Source organism: Rhipicephalus microplus, chromosome 9 (genome assembly GCF_043290135.1).
Source record: "Rhipicephalus microplus isolate Deutch F79 chromosome 9, USDA_Rmic, whole genome shotgun sequence".
NCBI classification, from domain to species: domain Eukaryota; kingdom Metazoa; phylum Arthropoda; class Arachnida; order Ixodida; family Ixodidae; genus Rhipicephalus; species Rhipicephalus microplus.
In genome coordinates, this window is record NC_134708.1 from 630,159 (window position 1) to 646,825 (window position 16,667).

General features: G+C 46.6%; 1 protein-coding gene across 1 annotated transcript; it reads right to left on the bottom strand.

Moving 5' to 3' along the window:
• Positions 1-12,368: 12,368 nt before the first annotated feature.
• LOC142771246 (uncharacterized) lies at positions 12,369-14,935 on the bottom strand. The gene is made up of 2 exons (XM_075872715.1): positions 13,381-14,935; positions 12,369-13,207 (listed from the first exon to the last, which is right to left on the bottom strand). Exon 1 carries the CDS (start codon positions 14,304-14,306, stop codon positions 13,467-13,469), a length of 840 nt encoding a protein of 279 aa, XP_075728830.1. The 5' UTR covers positions 14,307-14,935; the 3' UTR covers positions 12,369-13,207; positions 13,381-13,466.
• Positions 14,936-16,667: the final 1,732 nt, after the last annotated feature.

Sequence of the window (16,667 nt, forward strand, 5' to 3'; positions counted from 1 at the left end):
ACGTACGGCCGTTCTCATCCGTTGCTACGTGAATGCTCCCGTGCCGTCACAGGCCACGCGTTTTTTTGAGCAACGCAGACAAGTAGTTAGATGGGCTAACGCCGTCGGCACTTGCCCTTGGGCATTGTTTATCAAGTGCTGATCGCCGAGAACATTGCGGTGACACGTCAGTATTTTTAAAGAAAGCGGCCTGCCGGTTACCTCGTCAGGTGATGGTACACTGAGCGACATAAAAAAGTTGCCCAAGACTACGTTGCAGTGCACCTTTATGTCATCAAGACTTTGATAAAGCGTGGAAATCAACATTCCTGACACTTGTGCTGAAAAAACCAATGCAGCCAGCTGCATTCGAGTTTTTGTGGCTTTTTGCGTCTCGCCGATTAAGAGCACTAATTCGCAAAACACTTTATCATAATAAATATAGTCAATCCTGCAAGCGTCATCGAAGATCCAATATTAAAGGGCCTGTGGACGGGACCACCACCAGCAGCAACTTGGGCTGATGAGGAGGCGCAAATGTTAAAACAATACATGCGTGAACAAAAAAAAATCGTATTGATAACTGCAATGGTATTTGAACCACCGACCTCACCAGTTCTTGTGTTGCTTTAACCAACTCCGCCACAGCTGCCGATCAGTTTGAGGTGACAAACAAGCCTGTTTTGTATTGTTGTCACGCAAAACCTAAATAACATTTTCGTTCACTTTTTTGTTTGGACGTAATTTTAACGGCTTTTATTGTTATGTCTAGACGTATCGCTAGACACTCCCGACTATTCAAACAAAGCGCCTAACCGAAAAATGCAACACGTCACTTCCGTGCGGCGCAGCAGCCGTTTCTGTGTGGGGATGGCTTGTGCGCCGCGCGGCGCAGTAGTCTCTGCCAAAGTTATTACCTAAAGCTAGTTAAATGTGTAAATTATTCGTGCGTATTGCGTTAAACCTACAAAACGTTTACTAAGAAGGTGTTTAACGAGTCAATTAGCTCAGGTTTGTTATTTAAATACATATTACAAGTATTTTGAATACAGGGATGGGCGCCCCCTGTATTCAAAATACTTTTAATATGTATTTGTACATACTGTAATATACTTGTAATATGTATGTATAAAACACTGCGAGATAGTAGCCGCCTGCAATGAGTTGATGGTGAAAACTCCGATGAAATCTTGGCCATGGCCTAGGCCACTCCCAAGGAGGATTGGAGTGTCGTCGCTGCTTCATGTGATTGCTGGATGCTTAGTTGAACCTGGTGGTTGGAGCTAGCGCGGCCATCCACCGCGCCGCAGCTTCATCTGAGTGTGTGCGCCATAAAGTTTCTCAGTATGATGTGCGGATTACAGTCGTTGGACGTACTGCATTTTCTAGATTGCAATGCCAAGCGTGGTGTTGCCAAAGGAGAAAGTGTTCTTGCTGCCGAGATTTGCTTGTCGCGAAGGACAAGGTCGACGATGAAATAAATGCTTTCGCACGGTTCACGTGTGACTGACCGGACGCACATGCATGAAACCCCAGTGCGTCGGCGAAGTGTTCATACGATGGATGGAAACAACTTTATTATAATGTTCTTGCGAAGCCTGTGATCTCCGAAGGCCAGAGCTACTGCATTGCAGTCTGTTTTGTCAAGTGCGAACACGTACGGCCGTTCTCATCCGTTGCTACGTGAATGCTCCCGTGCCGTCACAGGCCACGCGTGTTTTTGAGCAACGCAGACAAGTAGTTAGATGGGCTAACGCCGTCGGCACTTGCCCTTGGGCATTGTTTATCAAGTGCTGATCGCCGAGAACATTGCGGTGACACGTCAGTATTTTTAAGGAAAGCGGCCTGCCGGTTACCTCGTCAGGTGATGGTACACTGAGTGACATACAAAACGTTGCCCAAGACTACGTTGCAGTGCACCTTTCTGTCATCAAGACTTTGATAAACCGAGGAAATCAAAATTCCTGACACCTGTGCTGAAGAAACCAATGCAGCCAGCTGCATTCGAGTTTTTGTGGCTTTTTGCGTCTCGCTGATTAAGAGCACTAATTCGCAAAACACTTTATCATAATAAATATAGTCCATCCTGCAAGCGTCATCGAAGATCCAATATTAAAGGGCCTGTGGACGGGACCACCACCAGCAGCAACTTGGGCTGATGAGGAGGCGCAAAAGTTAAAACAATACATGCGTGAACAAAAAAAAGAGAAAGTATCGATAACTGCAATGGGATTTGAACCACCGACCTCACCAGTTCTTGTGTTTCTTTAAACAACTCCGCCACAGCTGCTTTTTTTTTTCTTTATTACCAGTTTCGCACAAGGTACACACATCAATATAAGTCACTGTAAACAGTAACATACAAATAGAAGTGATGACAAAAAAGCCGCGGAACTATTAGTGATTACAGTGCTAAAATTCCTTCAGGTTCACCAGGGGTTCGACCCTGGAGAGCCATTCCGGAACAAAATCTTGTTGTTTGAGTATATCAATGTACTGAGCAATGCTTTCGCGGAACAGCATACGGGCCGGACGCCTGTCAGGGTCACAGTAGTAACTGGCCATTCTTGCCCGCCATAGACAATGGAGGCCAAGCAGCATTATAAGATCGAAAGGCAGTCCCTCCTCTTTTTCTACTGTTAAAAACCTGATACCCAGTGAATGTAAGGGAAGTTCCTTTTTTAAAGTTCTCTGTAAAACACCCCAGAAGTATACCCCTTCCAAACAATGCAGAAAAACGTGATCTATTGTCTCCGGCTTTCGGCAGATCAAACAGTGCGAACCCCATGGCATATAAAATTTCCTATCTTCTAAAAAAGTTTTAACCGGCAGTGTTCCGGAGTGTAATTTAAAGAAAAAGCTTTTTGCACTAGGCTGAATTTGCATTTTCTTAACACTCTTAAACTACGCCACAGCTGCCGATCGGTTCGAGGTGGCAAACAAGCCTGTTTTGTATTGCTGTCACGTGAAACCTAAACAACATTTTTGTTCACTTTTTCGTGTGGACATATTTTTAACGGCTTTTATTGTTATGTCTAGACGTACCGCTAGACACTCCCGACTATTCAAACAAAGCGCCTAACAAAAAAATGCAATACGTCACTTCCGTGCGGTGCAGCAGCCGTTTTTGTGTGGGGGTGGCTTGTGCGCTGCGCGGCGCAGCAGTCTCTGCCTTTTTCAAAGCACTGGGGTTTAGGAACCAGGAGGGCAAAAAAGACTTTAAGCGGGTACACTTAACTAGAAGGAGGTTATCTGATTGGAAGTTAAAGTCAAAATACGAGGGAAAATTAAACTCTTCACTGTAAAATACGAATCCTCAAACTCACTTTTTAAAGAAAAAAAAATCTACTTTTTGATTTATTAGGTATTACGGCTTGGTGGCGCTAGCCACCGCCCAATCTAAAGGGTACAGCCACGGAGGAGGGGGTACAGTTATATTCATTCATCCATTATCATGGCGACGAGCGGTACCAGTTGAGCGTTTTTCATCTGCGGCCCCTAGAGGCGCGTCAGTCGAAAGTTATTTGAGGCTATAGGAATCTTCGATTTGGCTTGCACTAGTTCAGAAAAGTGCAGGTGCAGAAAAAGCGGTGCCAAGCGGTGCAGTGAGCGTGCAGCGCCGGTCGAGCAAGTGCAGGTGCAGCCTCAACCACGCCTCGGCACTAGCCGACACTAGCGCGCGACGGCTACAGCCAAAACGAAGGCGTGAGTTGACGTGAGTGCAGGCCGGAGAACACCTTGTAGTGTAAGCCTAAAATAGCCGCCTCCGCCGCCTTGTCCGATCAATACACGGCCGTGATGGCACTTCTTGTGACTGCGATGGAATTGCTGGACTCGAGCAGCGACGACGATTCCGTCAGCGGTGCCGTTTGCAGTGACTGCGACGATGAGTACGACGATGCGTGCATCTTGGTCGCGTGCGCGTTGGTGCGCGACGATGCCAACCGTGTACCCGGGTACGAAAGCATTATCGGCAGGTACCATGAGTATGAATTCAAGCGCCTCTTCAGGCTGTCCAGGGAGACTTTTGATAGTTTCAGTGCCAAGTTCAAGACTTCAGCCTTCTACCCAAGGGCAGTGCAAGGCCGCCAACAAATCAGTGCCGAAAAAACATGCCTCATAGCGCTTGTGTACCTAGGCTCACAAATATCTATGTACGCCATAGGCGACAAATTCGATGTTACCGAGTCGTCTGTTCATGTTTGTGTGACACGGGTCGTTCACTTCTTACACGCTATTAGCGATGAGATAATTTGCTGGCCTAGTAGCGCGGAAGTGACCCGCATAAAGAACGGCTTCCTCGCCAAAAGTAAAGGCAAGGGCCCAAGAAACACCATCGGCTGTATCGATGGATCACACATCGGGATACTCACTCCAAGCGAATCTACGCAGTCTTACTTCAACCGGAAAAAGTGGCCTTCGATAATCCTGCAAGGAATCTGCGACGACAGGAACAAGTTGCTGAACGTGTTTATTGGGTTTCCAGGTTCGGTTCACGACGCCCGTGTCCTGAGGGAGAGCCCCTTCTTTGCACGCGCAATTCAGGAATGTGAAGACAATTATATACTGGGTGACAGTGCATATCCACTGATGCCATGGCTCATGACCCCATTCAAGGACAATGGAAGTTCTTTTCCTACGTGGAAAAAGAGCTTCAATAAACGACACAGTCAACAACGAGTGCTTATTGAGAACACCTTCGGCCTGCTTAAACAGCGTTTTAGGAGGCTCTACCTTGTTGATGCAAAAAGTGTGCAACAGTGCTGCTATATAGTTATGGCTGCGTGTGTGCTACACAACATGTGCAACGATGAAAGGGACTTCCTTGAGGAACTTGCAACGCTTCCCCAAGAAGAAGATGTGGGCAATGATGAAAGTGCAGGAGATTTTGATTGCAGTCTGCCATGCTACAGTCAGTCTCTGCGAGAGTTCATTGCAAAGGAACAGTGCTAGAAGTTCATCTTTGCTTCGCGATTTATTCAGTGTGCAAATGTTTTGCGAAGTGGGGTGCCGCGTCTAGAAGCAATGTTTTTTTTTAACAAATTAGATGGAGTAGACACTGCTAGTGTTATAAAAGTTTATTGCCCATATTATAACCCGTCCTTATTTGAGAGTACGTCGATCAACCGATCGAATCGCTGCATGCGCTCATCATGCCGCTTTGCCTTTGCCTCTTCCCATTTTTTTCTTTCCTCCAGTTGTTTCACTGCTGCCTCCTCTTGCTTAGCTCTCGAAGCTTGCATTTTTTCTAATGCCTCCAAGAGCGGCGTGACTTGGGACCTACTCTGGCGCTTCCTTTTTGGCGTTGTGCTGCTCCGAACTTTGGATGCTGTGTTGCACTCGACTGGGACTGCTGCATCTTGAGGTGCTTCAGTGATGCTGGTGCTGTTGAAAGTAATTGTACAGGTGCCATGTCATTTCCAGGCTACAGCACAAATTAAGTAATTTTTACTTACTCTGGACTTGCACTAGGCAGGATTGTTTTTCCAGGCTCCAAGAGCAGCCTTGGATTTACACTATGTTCTTTTTCCAAGACTTCTGCCAGCTCTCTGTAATAGACACTATGAGAATCACTGAAGATATGAAGACACAATCGTAACTTACTCTTCATATTCACAGTTCACACGGTGGTGACCTGAAGAATTGTTGTCTTTTTTTGACTTTTTATATGCTCTGTCCAGCGACTTCCATTTGTTTTCCACTTGTGTGGCAGTCACGTTGCACAAGAACTCCGTATTGATGGCCTCAGCCAACTTCTTCCACAGAAGCCTTCTTGTGCTAAACAAAAAAGCAAAGCACAGTTAGTAGGAAAGAAGGAAGCGACGTAACGTGACCCAAGTCTTGCAGTAGCACATGAACCTTTCCTTAGTACTTCATATGTGTAGCTTTCAGGGATAATTGCTAGGGATGTTCGATTATTCGAAAATTTTGGATAATGAATCAAACAGCACTGTATTCGGTTCCTAAGTCGAATCGAATTGCACATATTCTAAGTAACAAATATTCTTTTAATAATCGGCACTGGCGGGAGAACCCCAAAACAACGAAACAGCTACAAGTCATTCTTTCAATCCCTAATGTGACCTGTACGCAGCCCAAGCTTTTGCAAGACTACCTACACTATATTGATTGTCGAATGAATGCGCTTCTGAAAGCTCCATTCTTGCTCAATTTTTACTGCACTTTAGCTGTATCGCATTTATCAGCTCCTGTCTTCGTCTTGTAATAACCAAAGGTGGGAACTACGAGTGCTTGCAGCTTCACGACTAGCAACAGATACAAGTTTTGCGTTTGCGTAAATTGTTCTTGCAGATGTAAATTTCAACGCCCATTGTTATCCGCTTTTAGTGCGCAGGCCATGTTGTGATGACGGGTTGATCTGCTCCGTTACATATTTAGTTGTATCTGCAATGTTTGGTTGTAAATTGTTTTGTTTTTGTGTCCCAATTTTATTTAAAGTGAGGTGACAAAGTCTCACGTTGATAACGCTAGTCAATGCCGTAGTTGAACCTACAATTACAAAATGTTACGAATATTCTAGTTCCTGCTGCATACGAGATTACCTTAGTTTTCGTAATTGTGGTATTTTGAGTAGATTCAAACTGACTGTAATGGCCTTTGTCGAAAGTTTGTGACTATTTGTTTCAAATAAAATGTTCTGTTCTAAGGCTGTTTTGAAAATGGTCTACTTACTATTCAAACAGTATTCAATTACTATTTGTATTCTATTTGGTGCCATTACTATTTGACTCTTACTTGATTAGGTTCCGAAATTCACTATTCACACACTTCTGATAACTGCGAACGTTCTTTTTGTGCGGGAAGCATTATGTTGGAGAAGTTGAACATTGTGTAAATCACTCTTTTGGATCATAAAGCTTCACTAAGGAGACAGCCATATTCTAACCTGTCTTTGCATTGTAAAACATGCAGCTGCGCAACCTTGTTTGCTGACACGACGGCGCAGTCTAGGTTCAAAGATAGGGTAGCACGTGTCAAGAAGCATATCTCTTTTAACAATGAGCTGCACCATCTTGAAAAGTGGCAGTGCGAGAGAAATGCGGACAGACAGTGAAGACACAAGGACTGCAGGGCGAGACTTGCTAGAGATGTGCCTCAGAATAACAACATGCAATTCCCTCTAGTGCAAATTCTCAAGGCAGCACTACACTTGCAACATGGCTTGAGCTTGGAGGTGCTGCACCTTTTCGGCAAGACAGCGGTTGTGCAATGCCCAACACAAAAGCACCGTCGCTGTTTTTGAAGATCACTTGACTTAATGAAACATTACGAATGCCTTCGTTGTGTATATATGTGCGTGACTATACATACTGTTTGTGTGTATATGTAAACGTATATGTCACAGTCAGGCGCATAGCCAAAATTTTTTTTCAGTGGGGGGGGGCAGTAAAATGTAAATTGCTGGCAGTAAAATGTAGGCAACAATAACCATCGCCATTGTGAACTTCATGCGCCCTTATCTTGTTGGTGCTTGCCTAGAGTGAAACGGAATAATAAAAAGCTGCAAATAATTTTGGACATAGGATGACATACCGAAGTGCCCTGGTTTTTCCCACCAAGTCCTTCATTTCCGAGTATTTGGCGATGAAGAACCTTGTTTTTCGGGCGCTCCAAAGCTCTTCCACATCTTCAGCCGACGCGGCTGCTGCTGGAAATGCGGCTAAAGCCCCATCGCTGTCAACGTCGCCGTCGCAGGCAGGAGAAGGCGTCGGCGGTTGTGCCGGAGGGGGGTCATTTTCACGATTCCCTGCCATGAACCGCAACGTAACGCGCTTGCCGTCTGCAAGGGCGAAAACCAAGATTAAAAATACCGACATAGCATAAGCAATGCTACGAGGCTGTTTGCTGACCGACTACGACTCCTGGCCGCTAACCACGTTTTTTGGCAATGCATGCAGCCTGACTTACCTGATGCCTCATAGACGTAACCGTTGGCGTCCGTCATAAATGACCCGTCGGGATTGTGAAGTGCCTTAACTTCCTTTTGAACGCCCTGAACAACTATTTGCAACGTCGTCTGCTCTGGCCTTGGGGGGACGCCCGCCATGCTGCACTACTCTGCACCTGCTTTGGAGTGCGTGCACGCCGGTACAGAACTCGTCAGGAACTAGGCTTACACCTAGACAAAACGAGGGAGCCAGTGCAGAGGGTGCGACAGAGGGCGCGCGCTGCTCCGGCAAAACGAGGACGAAGGTGCTGCACCCTTTGAACTGGTTCAGCCGGTGCAGCCAAAACGAAGAGACCATATGCAAAGTGTTGCGTTGTTGCACCGTCCGCCACAAGTGACGCTAGCAACCGAGAACATTTTCAAAATGAAGGAAGGAAAGAGTGTGGCAGCTGTTTTTTTTTTTCTCATGCGGCAGGCATCTTTCTAGAGGAGGCGTTGAGCTGGCGCTACCTGATTATAGTGTACTGAAAGGAGGCAACGGAGTGAACGAGACGGCCGCGCCGCATCTAGGCTGATTCTTCGGCGGGTGACAGTGGCGGCGGCGCTGTTGTCCCATGGTACTGAAGATCTCAGGAGCATCTGCATTGGGAGCGGGCGTGTCGTAGCCTGCGAAAACGTGTAATTGCTCGTTTTTAGCGCATTTAGTGCGTTTATGAGCCTTTATAGGTCACGCCGAAATTTCGTCGATACATTCACTGTTTAAAGAGCCTGCCGACCCACACACAAAGAAAGAAAAATGTCGATCGGAATTTGCAAGGATCCGCCTAGCTTCTCACTCAAGCAGCGCTTTGAGCTGCGTTACATCATAAGTGGTACTGGCGAACTACAAAGAGAGGAGAAATATTAATACTGTTACTAAATGATACGCTCGTTTTGTCGGTAGTCTCTACGATATGCAGAGCACAGTGTTCCTTATGTGAGCATACATGCGCTTGATCGCTTCACGAGAAACCCGAGCATAAGTAATGCTGTTACAATGGTGTTTATATTCGTGACGACTCAATTTTATCATGCCAGTTTTGCGGAAGATAATAATTATTGCTTTCTGAAAGGCTTATTATATATTGAACATATTAAAAACACACATACATATCAAAAAGTGCCAATTGTATATATAGCCTGCCTATTAATCTGCGTAAATTCATTGTAACCAGTTCTCCTTTCTTATCAACAGCTTAAATTGTGCTGCTTTCCAAATATTCTATTGGCATAACGCAATTGCGAGCCTGCAAATTTATGACGATGTTTTGTATTATAAGTATAGTTCTATTATTGTCAAATGTGTAGGCAGGCAGTGGTGCATCTTGTTTTGAGAAATTTAACTTGTGCATGTATGCAGTAAACACACACACACACACACACACACACACACACACACACACACACACACACACACACACACACACATATATATATATATATATATATATATATATATATATATATATATATATATATATATATATATATATATATATATATATATATATATATATATATATATATATATATATATATATATATATATATATATATATATATATATTATGACGACTCGGTTGTAGCGAGGTTTATTGGCCGTGAACTCGGGAACGAACAAGCGCAACGGACCCGACAAAGAAGCGCTCGTGCCAAGCAGATGATGATTGTCAGCCAGAACATATGATGATGATTGAGTGCTGTTCAGATGAGGATGAAGCGCATAATGGATGCCTACACTGATTCCCCCCCCCCCCCCCCCCCCGTGGAAGCGGCCAGCCTGGCCGCTGCGGGCGGGTAGTCAAGGTGACGAGGAACGTCGTGTGAAAAGCTTCATGCGGGAAACGTGTACAGTTTCGGTGCTGCGGTAACGGCGGTCAGTTGGCACGACAATAGGCGTCACACGATAGTTGACAGGTGAAGTCTGCTCTAAAACAACATATGGGCCGATGAATCGAGGCTGGAACTTGTCGCAGAGACCAGGTGTGCGAATTGGTGTCAATAGCAGCACCTCGTCACCCGGTCGGAATGATACCACACGATGAGAGGTGTCGTAGACGGCCTTCCTTGCTTGTTGCGTAGCTTCCGTGTTCATACGAGCGCGCTGGCGGCACTGGGCAAGGCGAGAAATATATTCTTCGCAAGAAGATGGTGATGTAGGGCCATTGCTGGTGAAGAAGGAAACATCAATAAAGAAAGTAGGTGAACGTCCGTAAACGAGATAAAACGGTGAGTAGCCTGTTGTGCGCTGAACAGCGGTGTTGTAGGCGAAAGTGAGAAACGGTAGAAGTTTATCCCAGTTTCTGTGATCTGGTTGAATGTATACGGCGATCATGTCGGCAAGGGTTCGATGAAATCTCTCGGTCAGACCATTTGTTTGAGGATGGTAGCTAGACGCCATCTTGCGTGTGGTACCAGAAACGCGAAGAACTTCACCTAAAAGCTGTGATAAGAACACCTTTCCACGGTCACTCAGTAGTACACGAGGTGCACCATGACGTAGTATTATGGCCTGAAGGACGAAGTCAGCAACTTCCGATGCTGAACCAGTAGCTACTGAAGTTGTCTCGGCGTAGCGTGTCATATGGTCTACGGCGGTGACTATCCATCTATTTCCAGCACCAGTAACAGGAAGGGGTCCATAAAGATCGACACCGACGACCTCGAAAGGTGTTGTAGGGCACGTCATTGGCTGTAACTGACCAGCTAGGGGAGATGTCGGAAGTTTGCGAAGTTGGCATGGAGAGCAGGAACCCACGTACTTTGCTGCGCTGGTAGAAATCCCAGGCCAATAAAAGCGGCTTCGAATGCGGTCGTAGGTTTTGTGAAAGCCTAGGTGGCCAGCAGTCAAATCGTCATGAAAGGCGTTAAGTACATGATGTTGAAGAGCGCGTGGCAGAACAGGTACCCAGCGTGTGCCGTCAGGATGATATATGTGACGATACAGCACACCGTCCTGAAACTTGAAGTGCTCGAGTTGTCGACGAAGGCGTGCATTGGGTGGACGCGTAGCTCCTGAAAGGTGGTCTATAATGCGCCGACAATACGGGTCAGCCTGCTGGTGAGAACTGAAGGGTTGTTCATCGTCGATTGGCGGTTGGTACAGCGAGGCGAGCAAGGCAACAGAAGTGGGAGTCACGTCCGCACTGGTGTCGTTGGAGGTGGCAGCTGGAGTGTCGAACGACGCTGTAGGTAGTGGGCAACTAGAAAGAGCGTCGGCGTCTTGATGTTTTTTGCCCGATTTATAAATAATCTCAAACTGATACTCCTGTAGGCGTAAAATCCAACGACCCAAGCGTCCGGACAAGTTCTTCATTGTAGAAAGCCAGCATAAAACGTGGTGGTCCGTTACGATGGTGAATTGACGGCCGTACAGATAAGGACGGAACTTTTGTATGGACCAAACCACAGCGAGGCACTCCTGCTCAGTAATGGTATAGTTTTTTTCGGTAGAAGTTAGCACTCGGCTAGCATATGCGATGACCCTTTCCCGTCCAGAGTTATCGCGTTGGAGGAGAACAGCACCTATACCGCAGCCGCTGGCGTCGGTATGCGGGAGTGTTGGGGCGGTGTCATCAAAATGGCAGAGTACAGGTTCTGACGTCAAACTTTCTTCAATAGGTGAAACGCCGACTGACATTCCTCGGACCACACAAAGGGTGCATTAGATGCAAGTAGTTTGTGAAGTGGCGCAGCTATTGAAGCGAAATTTTGTATGAAGCGACGAAAATATGATGCGAGGCCAAGAAAACTTCGCAAATCCTTAAGTCTTGTGGGGCATGGAAATCGAAGGACGGCAGCGATCTTTTCGGGGTCAGGGCGAATACCGTCCTTGCTGACGACATGACCGAGAACCTTGATGGATTTGGTGGCGAAACGGCACTTCTTAGTGTTGAGCTGCAGACCCGCACCGGCGAGGCATGTTAGGACGTCATCCAAACGGCTCAGGTGCTGAGAAAACGTTGATGAAAAGATGATAATGTCATCAAGGTAGCAGAGACACGTCTTCCATTTCAGACCACGCAGGACGGTGTCGATCATGCGTTCAAACGTCGCGGGCGCATTGCAGAGCCCGAAAGGCATCACGTTAAATTCGTATAGGCCATCGGGGGTTGCAAATGCCGTTTTTTCTTTGTCGTCATCGTGCATGGGAATTTGCCAATATCCCGAACGCAAATCAAGGCTTGAAAAGTATTCGGCGCCTTGCAGTGAATCAAGGGCGTCGTCGATGCGTGGCATGGGGTATACGTCCTTGCGTGTGATGTTGTTAAGTGCCCGGTAATCAACGCAAAAGCGCACGGAGCCATCTTTTTTCCGTACCAAAACAACAGGGGATGACCAAGGGCTAGTTGATGGACGAATTATTTCTCGTTGGAGCATGTCAGCGATGTTTTCTTCGATGATTTTTCGCTCAGCGAGAGACACGCGCCGGTACGGGCGGCGATGTACAATAGATGTTCCCTCCGTCTGAATGCGATGCGCTGCAGTGGTAGTTCGGCCCAACGTTGAAGAGCAGGTGTCGAAAGAATCGGCGTGTTTCGTTAATAACGCAAGCAACTGCTGCGCCTGCATAGCTGTTAAGTCATCACTGATAAGAGCTGTGAAGGGAGAGGATGAGGCAGGCTTACTCATAGAACGGTCGTTGGTAGAGGCAGGGTTAAGTGGCGTGACGCTGACAGGCTCAGCATCCCCAACACAGGCTACTGCAGTGCCCTCTGGCAGGAGAACTTTCTCTGGCGTTTCATTCGTAGCAATGACGAGCGCGGAGCCATGGTGAAAGCGTACGACACCTGATGCAAGGGCTATGCCTTTTGCGACGCAAGTCGACGAAGGGGACACCAAGACGTCACCGTGGTCGATGTCCTTAGAGATCAGGGTCACAATTCGTTCTTGGTGTGGCGGTAGTTCGAGATCTTCGCGAGCGAACAGGCGTAGAGGCTTGTAGACGCCTTCGTCGAACATGGAGTCCGTATTAGTTAGGTGCAGAATCCGTTCACCACAACATATAGCGGCTGAAGAAGAAGATAGGAAGTCCCACCCTAGAATTAGCTGGTGAGAGCACCGGGTAAGCACAGTGAACTCGATGTAATGCAAAATGTCATCAATAAACACACGAGCAGTACAAAGAGCAAAAGGGCGGGTAGCGTTCCCCTGGGCTTCGACTAGATTGGGTCCATTATAAGGTGTCATTACTTTCTTCAGGCGTTTGCACAAATCATGCCTAATCACAGAAACTGTAGCACCGGTGTCCACCAAAGCGTCCACGAGAACTCCTTCCACCTGTTACATCGTGCATAATGAATAGCACAGCATAAACGGAGACATCTTGTTTATTCCATCTTCTTCCTTCTCCCCCGTGGCGGCCACCGAGCGCGTGCCACCGCACAGCGCTGTATAAGGCGCGTGCCACCGCACAGCGCTGTAGTCGGTAGCGACGCCTTATACCACACCACCGTAACAGAAACCATGTTGAACGGTCGTGCTGGAGGAATATGAGTCCTACTGTTACATGCAGTTTCTCCTCCGAAAACTGCATCATTCAGTTTTCCGACCGGTTATCAGTAGTAAACGAGGCTGGCCGAAGAGGAGAGGAGGAGCAACGGAAGGGCGAAGGTGATCGGCGTCGGCTTGAACAGTAAGTGTTCCGCGTCTCAGTCGACGCGGGCGGAGATGGAGACCGCTGCTGTCCAGATGAATAACGCCGAGCGTAAGAATCCCCTCTGGAAAAGTCCCGTTCGCGCATGTCGTACCCGCGATGCTCGTCCTGCTGGCGCTTGCGGCAGAAGCGCGATATATGGCCACGATATTTACAGTAAAAGCATGTTGGGCGAGACGGGCGCCAAGGCGGGTAGTAGAGGTCGTTCGGCACACCGGGAGATAGCGCACTCAAGTGGACTGACGGAGGGTCGGGTGGGATTGGCCGGAAGTTGACCGGTGGTGCAGCAGCAACCGGCGTGAATGATGGCAGCGGTGAAGTAGAGTTTACGTTGCGAGGAGGCGCGGCCGCAACTTGCGCGTACGTTGGAGGGCTAGACGGAGGTGGCTGGACGTAGGCTGGACCGGTGAATGATGTTAGTTCCTCCCTTACGATGTCACGGAGGGCCATGCTTGAAGGCTGTGTGACAGATGGAGAAGGTTGTGAGATGCCCATTGATTGAAGTTCTTCTCGTATGATCTCCCGTATCATGTCACGCAGGTCCCGGTCTGCGGTACGGTGTTCACTATTGCCCGACTGAAGGCGAACAGAATCAAGTTCGTCGAGACGCTGACACGTAGAGACGACGTCCGTGACAGTAGAAGGATTCTGGGCAACAAGGGCATTGTAGGCAATGCTTCCGATGCCCTTCAGGATGTGGCGCAGCTTGTCCGACTCGGACATCGAAGAATTGACGCGCCGGCAAAGCGCAAGGACATCCTCGATATAAGATGTGTATGACTCGCCGGGATGTTGTTGGCGAGTATCTAGGGCCCTCCTCGCTAGAGCGGATCGAACGGCTGGCGTGCCGAATACTTGGCGAAGCTGCTGCTTGAAGGCATGTCAGTCGGTGAGGTCGATCTCATGGTTCAAGAACCATGTCTTGGCAACGCCCGTGAGATAAAGCGATACTCGGCGGAGCTTGTTAGAGTCGTCCCACTGATTAGTTGCGCTTACCCGCTCGTAGTTATCGAGCCAGTCCTCCACATCTTCGCCGCGGAGACCAGCGAAGATCGGAGGGTCACGCTGGTGGTTTACGATGTAAAGAGGAGGGGCTTGCGGCGCAGAGACGGGAGCCGAAAGGGCATCCACCCACTCACTCTGAGACATGTTGGCGGACTGAGGGTCCAAGCGGCGGCCTGAACGGAGCTCCAGCGAGTAGGCGTTGTAAGTAGAGGTACTGGGAACGTCAATCCACCTCCACCACGTATGACGACTCGGTTGTAGCGAGGTTTATTGGCCGTGAACTCGGGAACGAACAAGCGCAACGGACCCGACAAAGAAGCGCTCGTGCCAAGCAGATGATGATTGTCAGCCAGAACATATGATGATGATTGACTGTTGTTCAGATGAGGATGAAGCGCATAATAGATGCCTACAATATATATATATATATATATATATATATATATATATATATATATATATATATATATATATATATATATATATATATATATATATATATATATATATATATATATATATATATATATATATGAGATCTAACAGACAGTAATGCCAAGGAATGTACAGGGGAAGTTATTAGAACCAATGGAATGTAAATAAGAAGAAAGAAAAGTGGCTGAAAAAATAACCAAGCGTGGGCAGGAATCGAACCTACGACCTTCGAATAACGCGTTATTCGACATGTATTTTTTAATGGTGCTCCTTGGACGTTCATTGTATGAGCCGGACCACGTCGAATATCGCTCATTTTTAGTCCGAGTGAGTTCAAAGCAAAATATTTTTATATATGGTAATTGAGTTAGTCTGAGTGAGTTCCATTTATTTTGCCAACCTATGCCGTACATGGGATCTTTCCGTATTCCGCAGGGTGTAGTCTGAGTGTTGTTTGAGAAATGTACTATAACCTTGCTCGTTTGAATGGTAGATTTAGTTTTCAAGTTAAGCAAAATCGTTTGTTCCAGGTGTTAAAAGCTGAACAATATTGCTGCTATTTTTCTGTCATACAAGCATCCAGAAATCTTGCCGAAATGCTCTGTTTGCGTTCTTTTTGCAAAATCGCTTGATGCTGCTCTGGGCAACCCGGACAATGACGACGTTTCAATTTTTCGACAACAAATTGCACACAAGCTGTTTGCGATAAGCAAGAAATCATTCTGATGTGCGATTGGAGGTGGAAGATATATAGTTTGCTATTTGTATGAAGGCTTGAGATAAATGTAAAGGGACAACTGAAAATGAGGGTGAAAGAGTGTGCTTGCATAACCTCTAATTTAGGTAGGTACCTCATCTTCCTGTAGCTAGGTGGCGCAGACATTTTGATATTTCGGCGTTTCGGTAGTTAGGTGTTTTGATTTTTTGACTTGGTGCAGAAGACTGAGGCGCAAAAAGCATATCGTGAAGCAGGAAGAGCAGAAAAGAAGAAAGAACAGCGCCATTGACATTTTACACTTTTGGTATCTTGTTTAATAGGCTTTTTGATTTTTCGGTGTACTAACTTTTGGCATTCCAGTAGTTCGTCATTACAATTTTCGGCGTTTCGAGTGCCACATTATTATAGCCTTAGTCAACAAAAAATGCGAACTCTGCCCAGGTGCATTTAAACCACGTGCAGCGCTCCGCTTACCGATAAGTGATACCAACCTGTGCGACAAAAGCAAATAATCCATGAAAAAAATATTGCATAGCAAAGTCACAGTTATGAACTATCTGAATAGTAGTTGAGGGACCATGTTTATTTAACCAGTAATCATGCGTTGGTTTATATTTGCAACTCATCCGCCGCGAAGCATACTTTTTTTTGGCGGATTCTTTGCTCGTTGTTCTCTATCAATTTATTATTCTTCAGATGTAATTAACTAGGTGCTTTACACGTCAGTATTCCTTCACAGTGTCACAAGAGATCCACGTGGTGCACTCTAAAAGTATTCGAATTCCTCGATGACCAAAGCTAATACTTGCGCGGAAATAATTTGAATGAGATCCACGTGCTGCACTCTAAAAGTATTCGAATTCCTCGATGACCAAAGCCAATACTTGCGCGGAAATAATTTGAATAAGTACTTAGAGAGCTCTATA